This window comes from Xenopus laevis, chromosome 1S (genome assembly GCF_017654675.1).
Source record: "Xenopus laevis strain J_2021 chromosome 1S, Xenopus_laevis_v10.1, whole genome shotgun sequence".
Taxonomy (NCBI): Eukaryota; Metazoa; Chordata; class Amphibia; order Anura; family Pipidae; genus Xenopus; species Xenopus laevis.
In genome coordinates, this window is record NC_054372.1 from 194,942,669 (window position 1) to 194,959,496 (window position 16,828).

The 16,828-nt window shown below is 40.6% G+C and overlaps 1 protein-coding gene across 2 annotated transcripts in view; it reads left to right on the plus strand.

Moving 5' to 3' along the window:
- The window catches only part of pstpip2.S (proline-serine-threonine phosphatase interacting protein 2 S homeolog), a 44,734-nt gene extending 34,173 nt beyond the window's left edge, over positions 1-10,561 (plus strand). The window contains 6 exon segments of one of the 2 annotated variants that reach the window (NM_001093301.2): positions 94-192; positions 2,347-2,443; positions 5,827-5,908; positions 7,084-7,118; positions 8,927-8,981; positions 10,035-10,561. In NM_001093301.2, coding sequence (NP_001086770.2) covers positions 94-192; positions 2,347-2,443; positions 5,827-5,908; positions 7,084-7,118; positions 8,927-8,973 — 360 coding nt within the window. In that variant the 3' untranslated portion in view covers positions 8,974-8,981; positions 10,035-10,561. 2 annotated transcript variants of the gene reach the window in all.
- The last annotated feature ends 6,267 nt before the right edge of the window (positions 10,562-16,828 follow it).

Here is a 16,828-nt window from a genome sequence, read left to right on the forward strand (position 1 = left end):
ATGTTTAGATGCCTTTAATAAGGAATATTGCAGCTGATGCATTTTTATTGCCCTACCATCAAAAGTTGTGACTGTTAATTCCCGTATTTGCAGTTTTTCGAGAATCAGGAATGGGAACGGGTCAATTTCTTCCGTAACGCAGTGTGGACACATGTCAATCAGCTGTCCCAGCAATGTGTAACCAACGATGTGGTAAGAGATGTTATTAATACTAATAATACTACTAATAATAATATGGATTATCTGTCTGGGCTTTGTTTGACTTGCTAAAGGGGCGGCCCCATTCCTGTCTATTGACCAGACCATCAGCCAATGGGAATTAAGCAGGTGCTCCAGAGTTGATGGAATTGAATAGACAGAAGCAAAACCTGATATTTCACTATACACAAACTTATGCCACTGCCATGTGCCCAATTTTAGCTGATGTAAATACTCTGCATAAATTCACCAGACTATTTCCCCCATACAATCGTAGTGGACTAATTGGCTAGTGAATCAATGCCATAAAGACATGGGGGCAAATTTACTAAAGGGCAAAGTGACTAACGTGGGCGAAAATTCACCAGCATGACGTCATTTCGGGAATTTACTTTGCAGGCAAAAATTCGGTAGCACAAGATTCATACACTAGCGATCATTCGCACTCTATGGACGTTACTCCACAAATTCACTAAGATGCAGAATTCGCTAGCGTTCGTCGCCCTGGACGCAACTTCTTATTTTAGTAAATTTGCGTTGTCCTAGCGAATTTACACCTGGCAAATTTTAGCCGCTTTAGCTGGCTTAGTCGAGTATATACTCGAGTATAAGCCGAGTTATTCAGCCCCCAAAATATGCTGAAAAACTCTACCTCGGCTTATACTCGGGTCAATCGCAAAAACGGTCGCCGGCGTCTAAGAATAGTCGCCGGCGCCTAAGAAGTCGCCGGGATCCAAGAATAGTCGCCGGCGTCGAAGAATAGTCTCCAAGAATATTTGCCGGCATCCAAAAACGAGATGCCGGCACCTCCAATGGGAGCAGAAACCCTCAATTTTTTGATTGAAACTTACCAGAAGCTGCTGCATTTCTCACCCTAGGCTTATACTCGAGTCAATAAGCTTTCCCAGTTTTTGGAGGTAAAATTAGGTACCTCGGCTTATACTCGGGACGGCTTATACTCGAGTATATACGGTAGTAAATTTGCCCCATGGCCTGGGTTGAGTATAATGATTATATATAATGAGTATATATGACGAGTATATATGACGAGTAGGTGATGAGTATATATGCTGAGTATATATGATGAGTATATATGCTGAGTATATAAGATGAGTATTTATGATGAGTATATATGATGAGTATATAAAATGAGTATATATGATGAGTATATATGATGAGTTTAGATGATGAGTATATAATGAGTATATAAAATGCGTATATATGATGAATATATATGATGAGTATATATGATGAGTAAATAAAATGAGTAAATATGATATAGCTAATGAGACACAAATATGGCAGCTCTATATTTACTGGTACAACAGTAGTTTGCCAGACTGAAATTAGAGTCCTGCATGGGTCCAATCAGAAGGACTGTGCCCGACCCGGACCCACTGACCCTTAACCCGACCGGCATCCGATACATTACCCTATCAGAGCCACTACCCAACCTGGACCCTACATGGTTAAACTTACCTTCCAACATGAGACAGGAAAACCGGAAGTGATGTCACTCCAGCGCCTATTTGTCAGGAAAGGAACTAAATACTAGGGAGGGTGGGAGGGGCTAAACACTAGGGAAGGTGGGAGGGCCTTAGTCAGGTACCCAAGTAGGTTACCTGTGGACTACCCAGATGTTAACGAAAAACCCGGCCTGTTTGCGGGTATTCTGCGGGTACCCGGCCCGATGCAGGACTCTACCTGAACCTGGAGAAATTACTTTTTGGTGGAAATCTGCGCTTTTGATAAAGTGGCGAATTTCCAACAATGTGAACTAAATTCACCAAAATCTGCTGTACTCGCCTAATAATCGATTCGTGGTGTAGTGGCGATTTTTTTTTTCACTTTTGCTAAAAATACACCAGATTCTGCATAAGCGGCACAGAGGACAGAACAAGACCCCATTGGAAACGGCCAGTCTACATTGAACTACACCATATACTATGTAGCAATATTTACTGCTGATAAGTAAGCCGCTGTTTATACGTTACTTTATTATTACACTTGTATTTGTTTCTGAAGGAAATCAACAAAACTTCAAATTACATTTTTTTTTTAAAATTCAAACATTCCCTCTTTTAGTAAATGAGCCACCAAAATCTCTATCCTCCGATATAACTGTCGGCGCCTTCTTTTGTCCCACAGATGTGTGAAGTGGTCCGGAAAGCTTTAGAAGGATGTAACATACAGAAGGACATAGAATATTTCACAGAAAGTCACAAGACGGGAAACGTCCCACCAGGTATTTTAACTATAAAGCTCCCCATAGACAAGACGATTCTTCTTGCCGAACGACCGATTTTAGAGAATCCTTTGAAATTATTGTGCGGTTAGTGGGATTCAAACGATTGACCATCTTACGATTTTTCGGCCGACATCTGTCAGGAAATTGATCGGCCAGGTCAAAAAATCTTTGTAGGTCCCAGTGCAATCTATCTATGTTTGCAGGGCCAAGCAGGTAGATTAAAGGGTAAATGGTAAAGATTAAAGGGTAAGTGGTAAAAACAAAGTACTTTATGCAGTTAGTGCAGCACTTCTTTCTCTTCTTCTCCTGATATTTTTCTACTTTCTGTTCTTTTCTACTCCTTCCACACCTTCTCCCTCATTAATTTCCCCTTTATCTTTCTCTCCTTTCTTTCTTTTCCCCTCCTTGTTCCCTCTTAAAGGGCATGTAAAGGCAAAAAAATAAAATCCCATTTTTACTTTCTTTAATGAAAAACAAACCAAATATCTCAAATATACTTTAATTAAAAAATTGTACTGTTTTTATAAGAAATCTGACTGTATGCAGTGAAATTCTCCCTTCATTTACTGCTGTGGATAGGAATTGTCCCTAACTGCTCTGCAGGGAAACAATCATACTTATGAACAGCAGGGGGAGCCCCCGCCTTACTTCCCAGCCATGCAGAACTCAAGCAGCTTTGTTTGTTTCCCTGTCAGTGACTCTGTAGAGATTTTTATTGGATTTTATTTTGCCTTTACATCCCCTTTACTGTTTCCAGCTCCAGCTGCAGGGACAAAGATCATGGAGTCAGATTTAAACAGATAAACTGGGATTCTATTTGGAGGATTATTTTGCTGCAGCCACTGGTTCTGCAGAGTTGGAGAAAGTTTGTATTAAACAATACAAAAACTATAAAATCCACATTAGATTACATGACAACACAGGACCCAGTACAGTCTGTATATTGTAATTATTAATCAGTCTTGTTGTATCAGCTTCTGGCAGATATTATTTGACTTCTTTTGATAATTTATGACAATCCCTAAGCAGCCCAGACCACACTGAGCATGTGCACAGTCTTGGTCTTGCAAAGATGTATAACAAAGTTACAAGATGGTGACCCCCTGTGGCCAACTTTGAAAGCATAAATCATTTGTTTGATTAGGCTTGTGGTGCAGTAAGTTCATGTTTATGTTTAGTATACAAAATACAGCATTTCCAGCCTTATTCTATTTTACACTTTACTTCCCTTTTAACTACATTTTCTTCTCCTTCTCTCCTACTATTTACCCCGTCCACTTTATGTTCTCCTTTTCCTCTTATACCTCTGCTCCCCTAATTCCCCTACCCCTTTTATCCTCTTAAGTTCTCTTTACTCTATTTTCTTTTCCCTTCCCTCCATTCTCTACCTCTAATATTTTTCTCATTATTTCTGCTTGTCCTTTTTACTTGTCTTGTCTTCTTGTACATCTGCTGCCCCTTCTATCTTCCACCATAACCATTTAATTTTTCATCATTTCTACACATGTAGCTCCCTGACCTTATTTATCCTGCTCCCTCTTCTCTTTCCTCCGCAATTCTCCTCCCCAATTCTGCTCTCCAGTGATTCTTTCCCCCACATTCACCTCCGACACTCTCTTTTGCTTTCCCTGTTCTCTATTGATCACTAGTTCTCTTGCTGAAGGGTTGGACTGGGCCTCCTCAAGTCCAACAGAGAACCCACCAAGCAGACCCACCATTTCAACAATTAGATGTAGACGTTGCTAAATTCTATAGGTGTCACATAAACCCATGATGGAAATAAGAAAAGTTTGGAGCCCATGGAGCGTGCATCCCTTCTATTAAAACTCATTTTACCTTTTGGTGTTTCCTTAAAAATCAGCTTTAAATGACCTTTTAATATGATGTAGAGAGGGATATTCTGAGACAATTTGCCAATGGCTTTCATGTTTTATTATTTGTGGTTTTTCAAGTAATTTGGCTTTTTATTTAGCGGCTTTCCAGTTTATAATTGCACCTGTCTGGTTGCTAGTATCCAAATTCCCCTAGCAACCATGCATTGATTGGAATAAGAGACTGGGATATGAATAGGAGAAGCCTGAATAGAAAGATGAGTAATAAAAAGTAGCAATAAGAAAACATTTGTAGCCTTACAGAGCATTTGTTTTTTTTAAGTTGGGGTCAGTGACCCACTTTTTGAAAGCTGGAAAGCATCAGAAGAAAAAGGCAAATTATAAAGCATAGTATAAAACTATACAACTGAAATGATGCTTAGCCATTCAAGCAATAATGCAAACAAAAAGTTCTGTTCATTGGGATTTACATCTCTTAGATGATAATAAAGCGCCGACTGTTCTATTGGGTTGAACACTTACTCGCTGCCAGTGGTGTAACTAGTTGTTACTGGGCCCCATAGCAAATTCAATTTAGGGCCCCAAAATATTTATAAGTTGGCCTATTTTACCAAGATATATTAAAATTGCTATTTAATTAGGGTCTCACTGGGCCCCCTACACTCCTGGGCCCCCCTGCAACCGCAGGGTCTGCTTCCTCTATAGTTACGCCCCTGCTCGCTGCAGATTTCATTAGGGCCTTACCAGTTCTGAGCTGGTACAGGTATGGGACCTGTTATCCAGAATGCTCGGGATCTGGGGCTTTCCAGATAACGAATCTTTCTGTAATTTGGATCTTCATACCTTAAGTCTACAAGAAAACATTAAATAAAGCCAATAGGCTGGTTTTGCCTCCAATAAGGATTAATTATATCTTAGTTGGGATCAGGCCAGGATTTGCGGCAAGGCCGCATAGGCCCGGGCCTAGGGCGGCAAAAAAATAGGGACGGCATGCCGTCCAGCCGCACTATGGGGACGCGTGCGTCCCCATTCAATTACAGCAGCTGCGCCAGCGTTTTTTCGCCAGCGCGCTGGGAAGGGGAGGTGAGGTGGGCGCTAGGACCGCGCGGCCTAGGGGCGCCCCACATTGAAATCCCGTGCTGGTTGGGATCAAGTACAAGCTACTGTTTTATTATTATACAGGAAAAGGAAATTATTTTTAAACATTTTGGATTATTTGGATAAAATGGGAGACAGCTGTTCTGTAAATTGCAGCTTCCTGGATAACGGGTTTCCGGATAACGGGTCCCATACCTATACAATGATCTTTCTAAAGCAAAAGGGAAAGTTATTTAACCAACTCGGACTTTAAGTCCAGCTGTAAAGTCATTGGGAAGGTCCAACAAATGCTCCGGATTTTATCCAAATAATCAGCGTTGCATCTAGACCCGTGTTCCTGATCTGATATTTATTCTGCTTATCAGCCTGATACTTATCATGGGATTCTCTCTGCAATAAATGGAATGGCTGTTCAGTAAGGTTTTAATAATCTCATTACTCTCTTTGCAGCCCCCGTTCTTTTTGAAAATTACTATAATTGCCAAAAGCGAACTCCGACCCCTGCCCGGAACAATGGGATGCCTGATACAAGGTATTGATGCAGCATCGGTTTATTAAAGGTTGAACTTGATGGGTGTGTGTCATTTTACAACCTCAGCTACTGCCATGAGGCTACGGCTGTTACCTTATGACATAGTCAGATGGAATGATGTCATATAAGTGTCATTATCAGTGGGTGGAGCCTGCACGCCTGCATGAATGGATCACACATTACTGTATATGCGGAGGCACATTTATCAAAGGTCGACTGTGAGTTTCTAAAAACTCCCCTAAACTTCCATAAATTCAAATTCCGACCAATCAACGTGTATTAAAAAAAAAAATCGAATTTTTGAAACTCGGATGAATGGTATCGATCCGAAAAAAACTTAAATGTCACGAAGGCTGCAAACAACTCAGAATTGATCTGCAGGTTTAAGGTGGAGAATGGTCAAATTGGAATTCTTAAAGGGGACCCGTCAGCCAAACAAAATTATTCCATATTCTATTTTATCATGTTAGTCAAGCAAAATTAACTTTAATTACACTGTATAAATGATTTGAATATTGTTTCCATCAGTCTGGGAACTCATAATTATAACAAGTAGGCAGGAGCCATTTTGTGGACATTGTTATTAAGGCAAGTCTTGTATCATCTCAGAATCTTGTTTGTGCACCAGAATGGGGGACCTGATGTCCATCCCCATGTCCTGGTTACACAATTAAATGGTAAAGAGAACTGGGGAATGTAGGGAGAACAGTGATATCTAGGAAGTGCTGAATGGAAAATGAAAGTAATTGTTTGCCCCGCCTCTATGCCTAGGCTTAGAGGCGGGGTAGGCAATATTTGATTGACAGCTAAAATTTTTAAATGAGTTTACAGCAGCTATGAATGCTTTAATAAAAAAAAGAAATTGGATTTCATATTTAATTTAAAAAGGACTTTTATTATACAGATTTTTATGTCTGGGTGACGGGTCCACTTTAAAGGGCCAGAGTATGATAAATTTCGAAAATCAAATTCACATTTTTTAAAAATACTTCAATCGAATTTGAATAACAGCCTAGTCGAATTTGACAGTTTTGACCGTAAAAAAAAATTTGAAAATTCAAATTATGAATTCAAATTTTAAATTCGACCCATGATAAATCTGCCCCTGAGCCTCTTGTATGTCGGTATATAAATGAATGATGATGATGTTTCCGACATGATGTTTTATTTTGCAGACGAGGGCAGCTTCCCACCCCCGCACCTGTTACAGGTAATCCCATAATGCACATTTGCCAGTGATATTATTCCATTGCACCTCTCCTCCACGACACAACACCCCGTATTCAGGGATTCTCTCTTCACAATAAAAGTGTCTTGTCCGGGGCTTTAATTCCTTACATGTTGAACAAAACCTGTTTGTGAGTCACAATCACACTGGACGGCTGATTCTGCCTCTTATTTTCCCACCGGCCGATAATGAGGTTAATGTATTAAAGGGACAGTCGTGTTTTAAGATGACATGATTTATAAATATGCAGAAAGGGTTCGTTTTCTTTTTTATGGATAAGGAAAGATAAGCAGTTTTTATTTCCCCCCACGAGTACAGAATTTTACATATTACCCCAGTCTAGTGCACCAATAACCCAGCCTGTGTTTCTTTCATGGACATGGGTGGGCTGCATGCATAGTACAGGTATGGGACCTGTTATACAGAATCCTTGGGCTTTTCGGAAAACGGATCTTTCCATTATTTGGATTTGCATAACTCAAGTCTACTAGAAAATCATATAAACATTAAATAAACCCAATAGGCTGGTTCTGCTTCCAATAAGGATTAATTATATCTTAGTTGGGATCAAGTACAAGATACTGTTTTATTATTACACAGAAAAAAATTGGATTATTTGGATAAAATGGAATTTACGGGAGACGGCCTTTCCATAATTTGGAATTTCCTGGATAACAGGTTTCCGGATAATGGATCCTATACCCGTATATAATAATTCTTTTAAACATGTGTTTGCTGTGCATAGTCCCTCCCGAAAAGGTCTGCCATCAGAAATCATGGAGCCCATACTACTTACTAAGCAGGGCCCATCCTCACAGGGGGTCGGTATTATCAGCTCCCTGCCTGCCTGAGCCGTCTGGGTGGTGGGACCTGTTAATAAATTAAGTGAAGCCCCAGTGAAAAAAAATGCTACTAAATTTCATGCCCATCTAGGCCCCCAATCTGGACAACCACACCCTCTCCCTACAAGCCCTAACCCATTTGCCACCCATTAATTGGACTTTTGCATCTTCATACCTCCCAACTGTCATGTTTTACGTGGGACAGTCACGATTTTGACAGCTTAACCAGTAGTCCCGGATTGTTACTGAAATATCCCGACTTTCGCTTTAAACTCCTGCACTGAACAGCCAGAAAAGATACGTTTCTAAAACTTTATTGGCTTTTTGGCAGAGAGTCCAGAATACACGACAGCTGCACTTAGATACATTTGTAACAATTTAAGATAAGCAAAGAAACAGTCATAACAATTTAAGATAAGCAGGTCTCTTGGGGGAAGCTGTGACTTACAGCTTAAAGGGCAATTTGCCTTCATTAGCAAAACTGTAATAATTGAAAAAAGCTAGATGGGCCCCTGATCACAATGGGCCCCTAGATGGGCCCCTAGGCTACAGCCTAGATTATCCTATGCATGAATCAACCCCTGCCTGACTGGTTCCCTTTATGGGGGCCCTGTACCCCAAGCCTATTCAAGTGAGACCTGGGAGCTAAAGAAAAATGGCAGCTCCCTAACAAGTTTCCCTTAATTGGTTCGTTTATAGAAGAAGCCACTGGCCTGGGGCATCAGGTTACTCATTCTACAATAGGTTGTATAATAATATAATAATTGTATATTTCCTTGTCACCTTTTGCCAATGTAGGATTCCCTGCAACCTCCACTGTTTTGCAGTAATAGAACTAAGGCCAATTCCGGTTGCCAATGGCTGGAAATATCCGTGTTGGGCAGACTTGCATTGATCTTTGTAATCTTGCAAATCTCCATCTTCATTTTGCTCTCCTGTTATTTGCAGATGAACCTGCTTATGCAACTGTGGGGGACTACAATGTCTACCAGTAGCAAAACATGTAAGTGTCCAACAGCTTAAAGGCCAACAAGCTCTCTTCCTATAAGCTTCCAACTGCCAATTGCTCTTGTTCTTCCTCTTGCACTTTATCTCCCCCAGCCACGGAACATTCTCCCTTTCCATAGCTAACAATTTCCAACTCTAGATCAGTGATCCCCAACCTGTGGCTCGTGAGCAGCATATTACTCACCAACCCCGTGGATGTTGCTCCCAGTGGATTCCAAACAGGGGCTTATTTTTGAATTCTAGGTTTGGAGGCAAGTTGTGATTGTATAAAAACCATGTTTATTGCCAGAGTCTCCTGTAGGCCAACAGTCCACATAGGGGCTACCAAACCCATAGGAACTTTTTTCATGCCTGTGTTGCTCTCCAGCTCACAAATGTAAAATGTTGAGGACCCTTGCTCTAGATAAGTAATACCCAACCAGTAGCTTGCGAGTAACATGTTGCTCTCCAACCCCTTTGATGTTGCTTCCAGTGGCCTCAAAGTAGGAGCTTATTTTTGAATTCCAGGCTTGGAGGAAAGTTTTGGTTGTATTAAAACCAAGTGAACTGCCAAACAGAGTCTCAATGTAGCTGGACAATCCACAAAGGGGCTACCAAATTACAAATTGGCAATTACAGCACTTATTTGGCACCCCAAGAAAATTTTTCATGCTGGTGTTGCTCCCCAACTTCTTTTACTTCTGAATGTTGCTCATGGGTTCAAAAGGTTGGGGATCCCTGCTCTAGATACTTGCTAAAAATTCATATTTTCACATTTAGAAGTTGCCTACACAATAGACAAAAGGTGTTTCCAGGGCAAATTGATTGATCCGAGGTCTTCAGACTTTTTGTGCTTTGTACCATGCAACTTGGGGACCATTATGATAAACTAATATGGTGGCTTCGGAAGAAACTCAGTACACAGAGTAGCTCTGAGGTTCAGCCAGAAGCCCACCTGGCCAAGTTGAAGGGGACATATAACTTCAGTCTTTAGGTTCCTTGTTCCTTGTTTTTTCCCCCCTGTATATGAAGCTGCTGAACTTTAATGTAGAAATTTAATTTGCATCAGGAACAGAACGAGAGCAGATGAAGTGTTTGATTAGACTTGGTTGGACACCATGGAAGTTCTTCTCGAGTGCAAAGAAACTTGGATCAAGACTGTAGAGCATTCCCCCGTCATCCAGTGACAGTTGCAGATCCAGTCGGAACATCTGCCTCTCATCTGATACGTTTCTGGTACGAAGGAAAGACGGGAACACTGCCAGCATTCTGTGACTTTAATAATTCTTTTGGTGACCCCCTGAAGGAAAAACAAGATGTAGATAATCCCAAACTAGAGGGATGCGCAGCATTGCCATGAACTCTTTGTGTATGTGTTCCAGACATGTCCGGGTGGTGGCATTTAGTAGTCTCGCTGGCAGATGCAGATGATGGTCTCTTTCTGGGTCTTAAAAATGTCAGCGTTTGGCATGAAACGTCAAGAGTCAGGGAACTGGTTTCATCCATCAGACCCTCAGCTTGTACATTGCCCACTGTTAACTGTTTTTAACTTGTCTCCTACTGATATCTCATTAATAAAGTTTATTCTAATATGTTGCTGTTTTGACTTCCTTATGCTGGTTACTTCCCAGGGTGCATTGCACTCAGTCTGTTGGCTCAAAACAGTGGGGCCCTAGAGCAGCCGCTATTTGACTTTTAGCAGTTCTTCTCGGGGTCGAACCTTTGCTCAGGCCCATACTTAGCACTTACTATATAGAGCGAAAGAAAACCATAGTTCCAGGATATCACCCCCAGGTTTCACCTTAAAGGACAAGGAAAGTTAAAGGATAAGTAAACCTTAAAAATAAGTGAATGTAAAATTGATGAGGGGGCTATTCCAAGCACTTTTGTCATTTACATTCATTATTTATTTTGTTTTAATTCCAAGATATTAAGGGATACATGTGCTGTTAATATGAATGAATTTTGTTACAACAGCGACACCTGCTTGTCAGTTTCCCACCAGTCTGACCACCAAGTAGTCAAGGAAGTTGTCAGGAGAAAGAAAGAGGCTGCTCTGATGTTCTTCTGCTTAGGAATAAAATTAGAAACCTTTCTCAAATCTTTCCTAAGCAGAAGAACATCAGAGCAGCCTCTTTCTTTCTCCTGACAACTTCCTTGACTACTTGGTGGTCAGACTGGTGGGAAACTGACCAGCAGGTGGCGCTGTTGGAACAAAATTCATTCGTATTAACAGTACATGTATCCCTTAATATCTTGGAATTTAAAAAAAATAAATAATGAATGTACATTGCAAAAGTGCTTAGAATATCCCCTCATCAATTTTACTTTTACTTATTTTAAAGGTTTACTTAGCCTTTAAACTAAAGAAGTAGGTATAAATATTGTACATGATGTTTTGTGCTTCTGTACCAGTCCAAGGCAACCACAGCCCTTTAGCAGTAAAGATCTGTGTCTCCAAAGATGCCCCAGTAGCTCCCCATCTTCTTTTCTGCTGATTCACTGCACATGCTCTGTGCTGCTGTCACTTACTGAGCTTAGGGAGCCACTCACAATATACAGTACACATAGAATAGAAATGTCACAATATAAGGCTGATTAGTAATTAATACACATAATTACTACATGGCAGCACAGAAACCAGTGCAATTAGCATCAGAATTGAATAATCAGCAAACCTGTAGCATCAGCTTATATTACAGCCAGGGAAGCTCATTTTCTGCTGGATAATTAGTGACGAGCCCTAAGCTTAGCTTCTCAACAGCCAATCAGAGCCCACTGAGCATGTGAGTGTCACAGACACTTTCCAAGATGGTGACCCCCTGTGACAAGTTTGAAGTCCTGGATCATTGCTGCTATTGACAAGCTCAAACTTTAGCCTCGTGCAATAAGTTCACTATATAAAATATGCCATTTTTATACATATTCATTTTGAGAGATTAGTTCTCCTTTAAGAGTTATTGCAAATTATCAAGCAAAAAAACGAGGTTCTCACATCTTTCCTAAGCAGAAGAACATCAGCCTCTTTCTTTCTCCTGACAACTCCCTTGACTACTTGGTGGTCAGACTGGTGGGAAACTGACCAGCAGGTGGCGCTGTTGGAACAAAATTCATTCATATTAACAGTATATGTATCCCTTAATATCTTGGAATTTAAAACAAATAAATAGTGAATGTACATTGCAAAAGTGCTTAGAATAGCCCACTCATCAATCTTACATTTACTTATCCTTTAATAAGACTTAATAACATACATGTCAGTTGAAGAATACATCTGAGTATCATCACAAAAATCAGAGTAAGTAGTAAAGCAAATTTAAACTTAATGAATTAGAAAGTGAAAATAAAATAAGAAATAAAAATAAATAAAATACAAGTTAGGTCATATTCGAGTTACTTGTCCATGGAACAATATAAATAGAAATATACTTTTTCAACAGCATGAATATAGATTTAATTTTTTTTGGTCTATAATGTGTTACCTCTGTTTGGTCACTAGAGGTCTTCATCAGGCTTTATTTTGTGTTATATTTAATATAGATTCTATAGCCAACAAGTTTTCTATGACCGTGCCCCTGTACTTCTCATTTAGTCACATTCATAGAAAAAAGGAAAATGTATTTTCCAGCCAAATATGCATTTTATTTAACACTTCGTTTTCAGACACAAATGATTTTTGTGGCCGATATTACATTGTATATTCAGCAGCCTGTGGTTCACCATCTGGTGGTCAAAATGGATAATGCTACAAACTCGCATTAATACTCGATAATCATTTTATTTAAATGTTACTAATTAATATGCATTAAAGGGGTTGATCACATTTAAAATGTAGAGACAATTTACCTTTGGTTTTAATTTTTTATTATTTGTGGTTTTTGAGTTATTAAGCTTTTTATTCAGCAGCTCTCCTGTTTGTAATTTCAGCCATCTGGTTGCTAAGGTCCAAATTCCCCTAGCAACCATGCATTGATTTGAATAAGAGACTGGAATATGAATAGGAGAGGCCTGAATAGAAAGATGAGTAATACAAAGTAGAAATAACAATAAGTTAATATGCAACTGATGTCTATTATGATGTTTTGAGCTTTGTAAAACTTTTCAACCTGTCAATAAAAAATAAGTTACAAAAAAAAAAAAAGAAATAACAATAAGGGGCAGATTTATCAAGGGTCGAAGTGAATTCAAGGGAAGGAAAAAAATTCAAAATTCAAAGTAATTTTTTGGATACTTTAACCATTGAATAGGATACTACGACTTCGAATTTACTTTGAATTCACTTCGATGTAAAATAGTTAGAATATTCGATAATCGAAGTACTGTCTCTTTAAAAAAACTTCGACTTCAATAGTTCGCCAAATTAAACCTGCCGAAGTGCAATGTTAGCCTATGGCGGACCCTCTAATGCATTTTTTGTAGTCAAAGTAAAATCGTTTGATCAATCGCTGAAATAGTTTGAACGATTTTACTTCGACCGCAAAACGGTCAAATTCGGTAAAAAAATTAGAATTCGAAGTAATTCAATTCGATGGTCGATTTTCGAAGTATTTTCAACTTCAAAATTCGCCCCTTGATAAATCTGCCCCTGAATGTGTAGCTTTACAGAGCATGTGTTTTTAGTTGGAGTCGGTGACCCCCATTTGAAAACTGTAAATAATCAGAAGATAAAGGCAAATAATTAAAAAATAAATAATGAAGACCAATTGAAAAGTTGCTTAGAATTGCCCATTTTATAACCTACTAAAAGTTAAGGTAAATGTGAAGCACCCCTTTAATCTTCTGTTCTCCTTTTGGTTCTGACGTTGGGTTCAAGACCCTTTTTGTGACCCTCTATTTGTTCAGCCCCTTGTGCCAGATTAGAATGCGATTAGAATTAACATTAAGAAATTGTTAAGAACATGAGAAAGTGAGTATTCAAGATGTAGTTTTCCCCAGTACAGAAAGCCTGATCCAGACAGTGCTCATATGTAAGTCATTAGAATGTTTCACATATAGACAGTAACAAAGTGCAAATATTTAGAAACTTTGTATCTTTTTCTGGCAGTGCAGGAGATCAAAGAGAAAGTTGGGACATTTCAGAAACAATCCGGGACTGTGGGTTGAGCTGTCAAAATCGGGACTGTTCTGTGAAAAAAAATTTGGGAGGTATTTGTGTCTTGCCTTATTTTACTGGGAACTTGCAACTTCCAGCACCCCACTTCCTACTTTAATGACTCCTGCAGGTTCTGAGGGCATCTGAGGGCCTTTCCAATGTATCTCCTCGTATCACTGACTCATGAACAAACCAAACTAATAAACTCCCACTCACATACACTCAGGGTCGGACTGGGGTGTGTGAGGCTTTTACTTCAGGGGACCTTCCCCACCCGAACCGGGAGGCCAGTGGGGGAGTCACAGCGGGGGGCAACCAGGGATCAAGTCTGGGTCAGCAGGATCCATGAGGGCCACCGGATTTCCCAATTTGACCCTGCGCCTTCACATATAAGCCTCCCAGTACAAACATAACTTCAAAATGTAAAAGCATCTGCCCTGCTCCAGACGAATGTGCCTCCTCCAGTCTTTAGGGGGGCCTCAGGCACTTGTCCTTTGTATGTGAAAAACAATTCCCCACTATCTGTCTATAATGTCTACTAAAATACTTGTAAAGTGTAATCCCATCCCCTCAGCTTCTATTTTCAATCTTGATAGTATTTGCCTGTAAAATAAATTCACCAGTTTAGTTGCACGTCTCTGCACTCTTAGCAGCCAGGGTCAGACTGGGGGACCCCCTGCCACAACTCTAGTTTCTCCACTGGGCCTCCCACCTGCACTGCGAGCAGGGAGTGTATCTGGGCCGGCGGGGCCCACAAGAGCCGGGGGCTCACTGGCTTTTTTCCCGGTGTCCCGTCGGCCCAATCAGACCCTATTTGCAACTCATTAAAATCTTTCCTAGGGACTGGAGCCCAAAACTGCACTGAGTAGTAAAGCGGAGGCCTTAGCAGAGACCTGTAAAGAGGCAAAGTTCCATTTTTATCCCTTGTGCCAGTTCCCCTTTATGTACAACACAGCAGTGTATTAGCTGTAGCAGCCACTCACTGACACTGCCTAGAGCTGCACAGTCTGTTTTCTACAATAACCCCCAAGTTACCTATAAGTGGATTTTAACATTATGCCTTGTATTTATCACTATCAGTGGCGTAACTATATAGAAAGACCCCACAACTCTATAGGGGGGCCTGGACTTTGGGGTTTAATTCCTGTTAGAAACTCTACTCCTCTCTCTTACCTTCCTTGGGACACAAGTGGGTGGAATTGGGGGACAAACCATTTATGCAGGTGAAGGGAGGTCCAGGAAGGGACTGAGGTTTGCGTCAGGCCCTGTTGAAGATTTTTTACGATGGGGGGGGGGCCACTGATCAAATCAGTATTCAGCCTAAATTAACATTGTACATGATTTGCCATTTTTCTGCTTTGCTCTTCAGTTTAGTCAAATCACTTTGTAATGTGGAAAGACCCTGCATGGAACTTACAGTTCTGCACACGTTGTCATCACAAGCAACAACACGTGGGGCAAATTCACTAACCTTTTTGCCAGCGACGGCTTCGCTCACACTTCGCCACTACAACGCTAATTCACTAAGATGCAAAGTTGCGTCCAGGGCGCCGAACGATGGCGAAGTTTCGCAAGCATTAATTCGTCAAGCAAAGCGAAGTTGCGCCATCGTTGACTAATTTGCATACGGCGGGAAGTTAAAGTTGAATGGACGTATATGTTGCAGCAAATACATTACATTACACAAGTCCGGGGAACCTTAATAAAATAAAATAAAGTTGTTATATTGCCCTACACATGAGCCCAGTGTATAGTTTAGGTGCCATATGTTAGGAAATGTAGGGGGGAAGCAGGGTACCCCAGAAAAAATTACGATCTTTTGCAGCCTATCACCCTGAAAAACGGAAAAGTTGCCAGCATTTTTTGGGACCCTTAGAAAAATGTTAAATTTGAGGAAGTCCTATCTACTGTATTACACTTTGCCTGTTCTGAGGTGGCGAAGGCAAGTCTGACGCAAGAGGTAACGCTCAGTTAAACCTGCAACTTAGTGAATTTGCGTAGTTACGTCCATTCGCCAGAGAGAAAATTCGCCTGGCGTTAGAGTGCAAAGTACCGCTAGAGTCTATCTCCTTCGCTAGCGAATTTCCGCCAGCAACCGTTAGTAAATCGGCGAAGTCCCGAAATGACGTTACGCTAGCGAATTTTCACCAGTGTTAGTCACTTTGCCCTTTAGTAAATTTGCCCCGCAGAGAGAACTCTTACACAAGTGACCTCAAGGCTGTTCACAAACTATTTAAAATGCAAAGGACCCTGTAGAGACCCCTGAGATGCGCCGCTAACAACATCTTCCATTAATCCAGAAGATGGGGAGCTCCTGGGCCCATTTTTGAAGGCAAATAAGAGACTGTGGTGGCCTTGGGCAGTGACAGAAGACCACAAGATAAAGTGCAGCATTTGTAGCCTTTAGGTTTAGTCCTTTAAGTCATCGTGCTACTTTCTTTTGCTACACTACTATTAGTTTCCCATTCAGACTCCTCCTAGGCCTCTACTTACAACACTACTACCAGGGCCCCTGAGACTCTGTTGTGGCCCCACTGGTCCTGGCACCCAACTCTGGCGACACCTGCAGTACGACCCCTCCAATACCCTTCATTACTCACTTCCTTGATTCATGATTTGGACGCATGCTGCAGATTAATTTTATGACTTAAATGTGAGGGGAAATTATGTTAATTTTTTTTTAAATTTTATGAAAAATGTATGTTTGTAAGAACGTGCATGATGGAAATAAAAGGGCCTATTATCTACATTTCTGACCCAAATCCGGATGG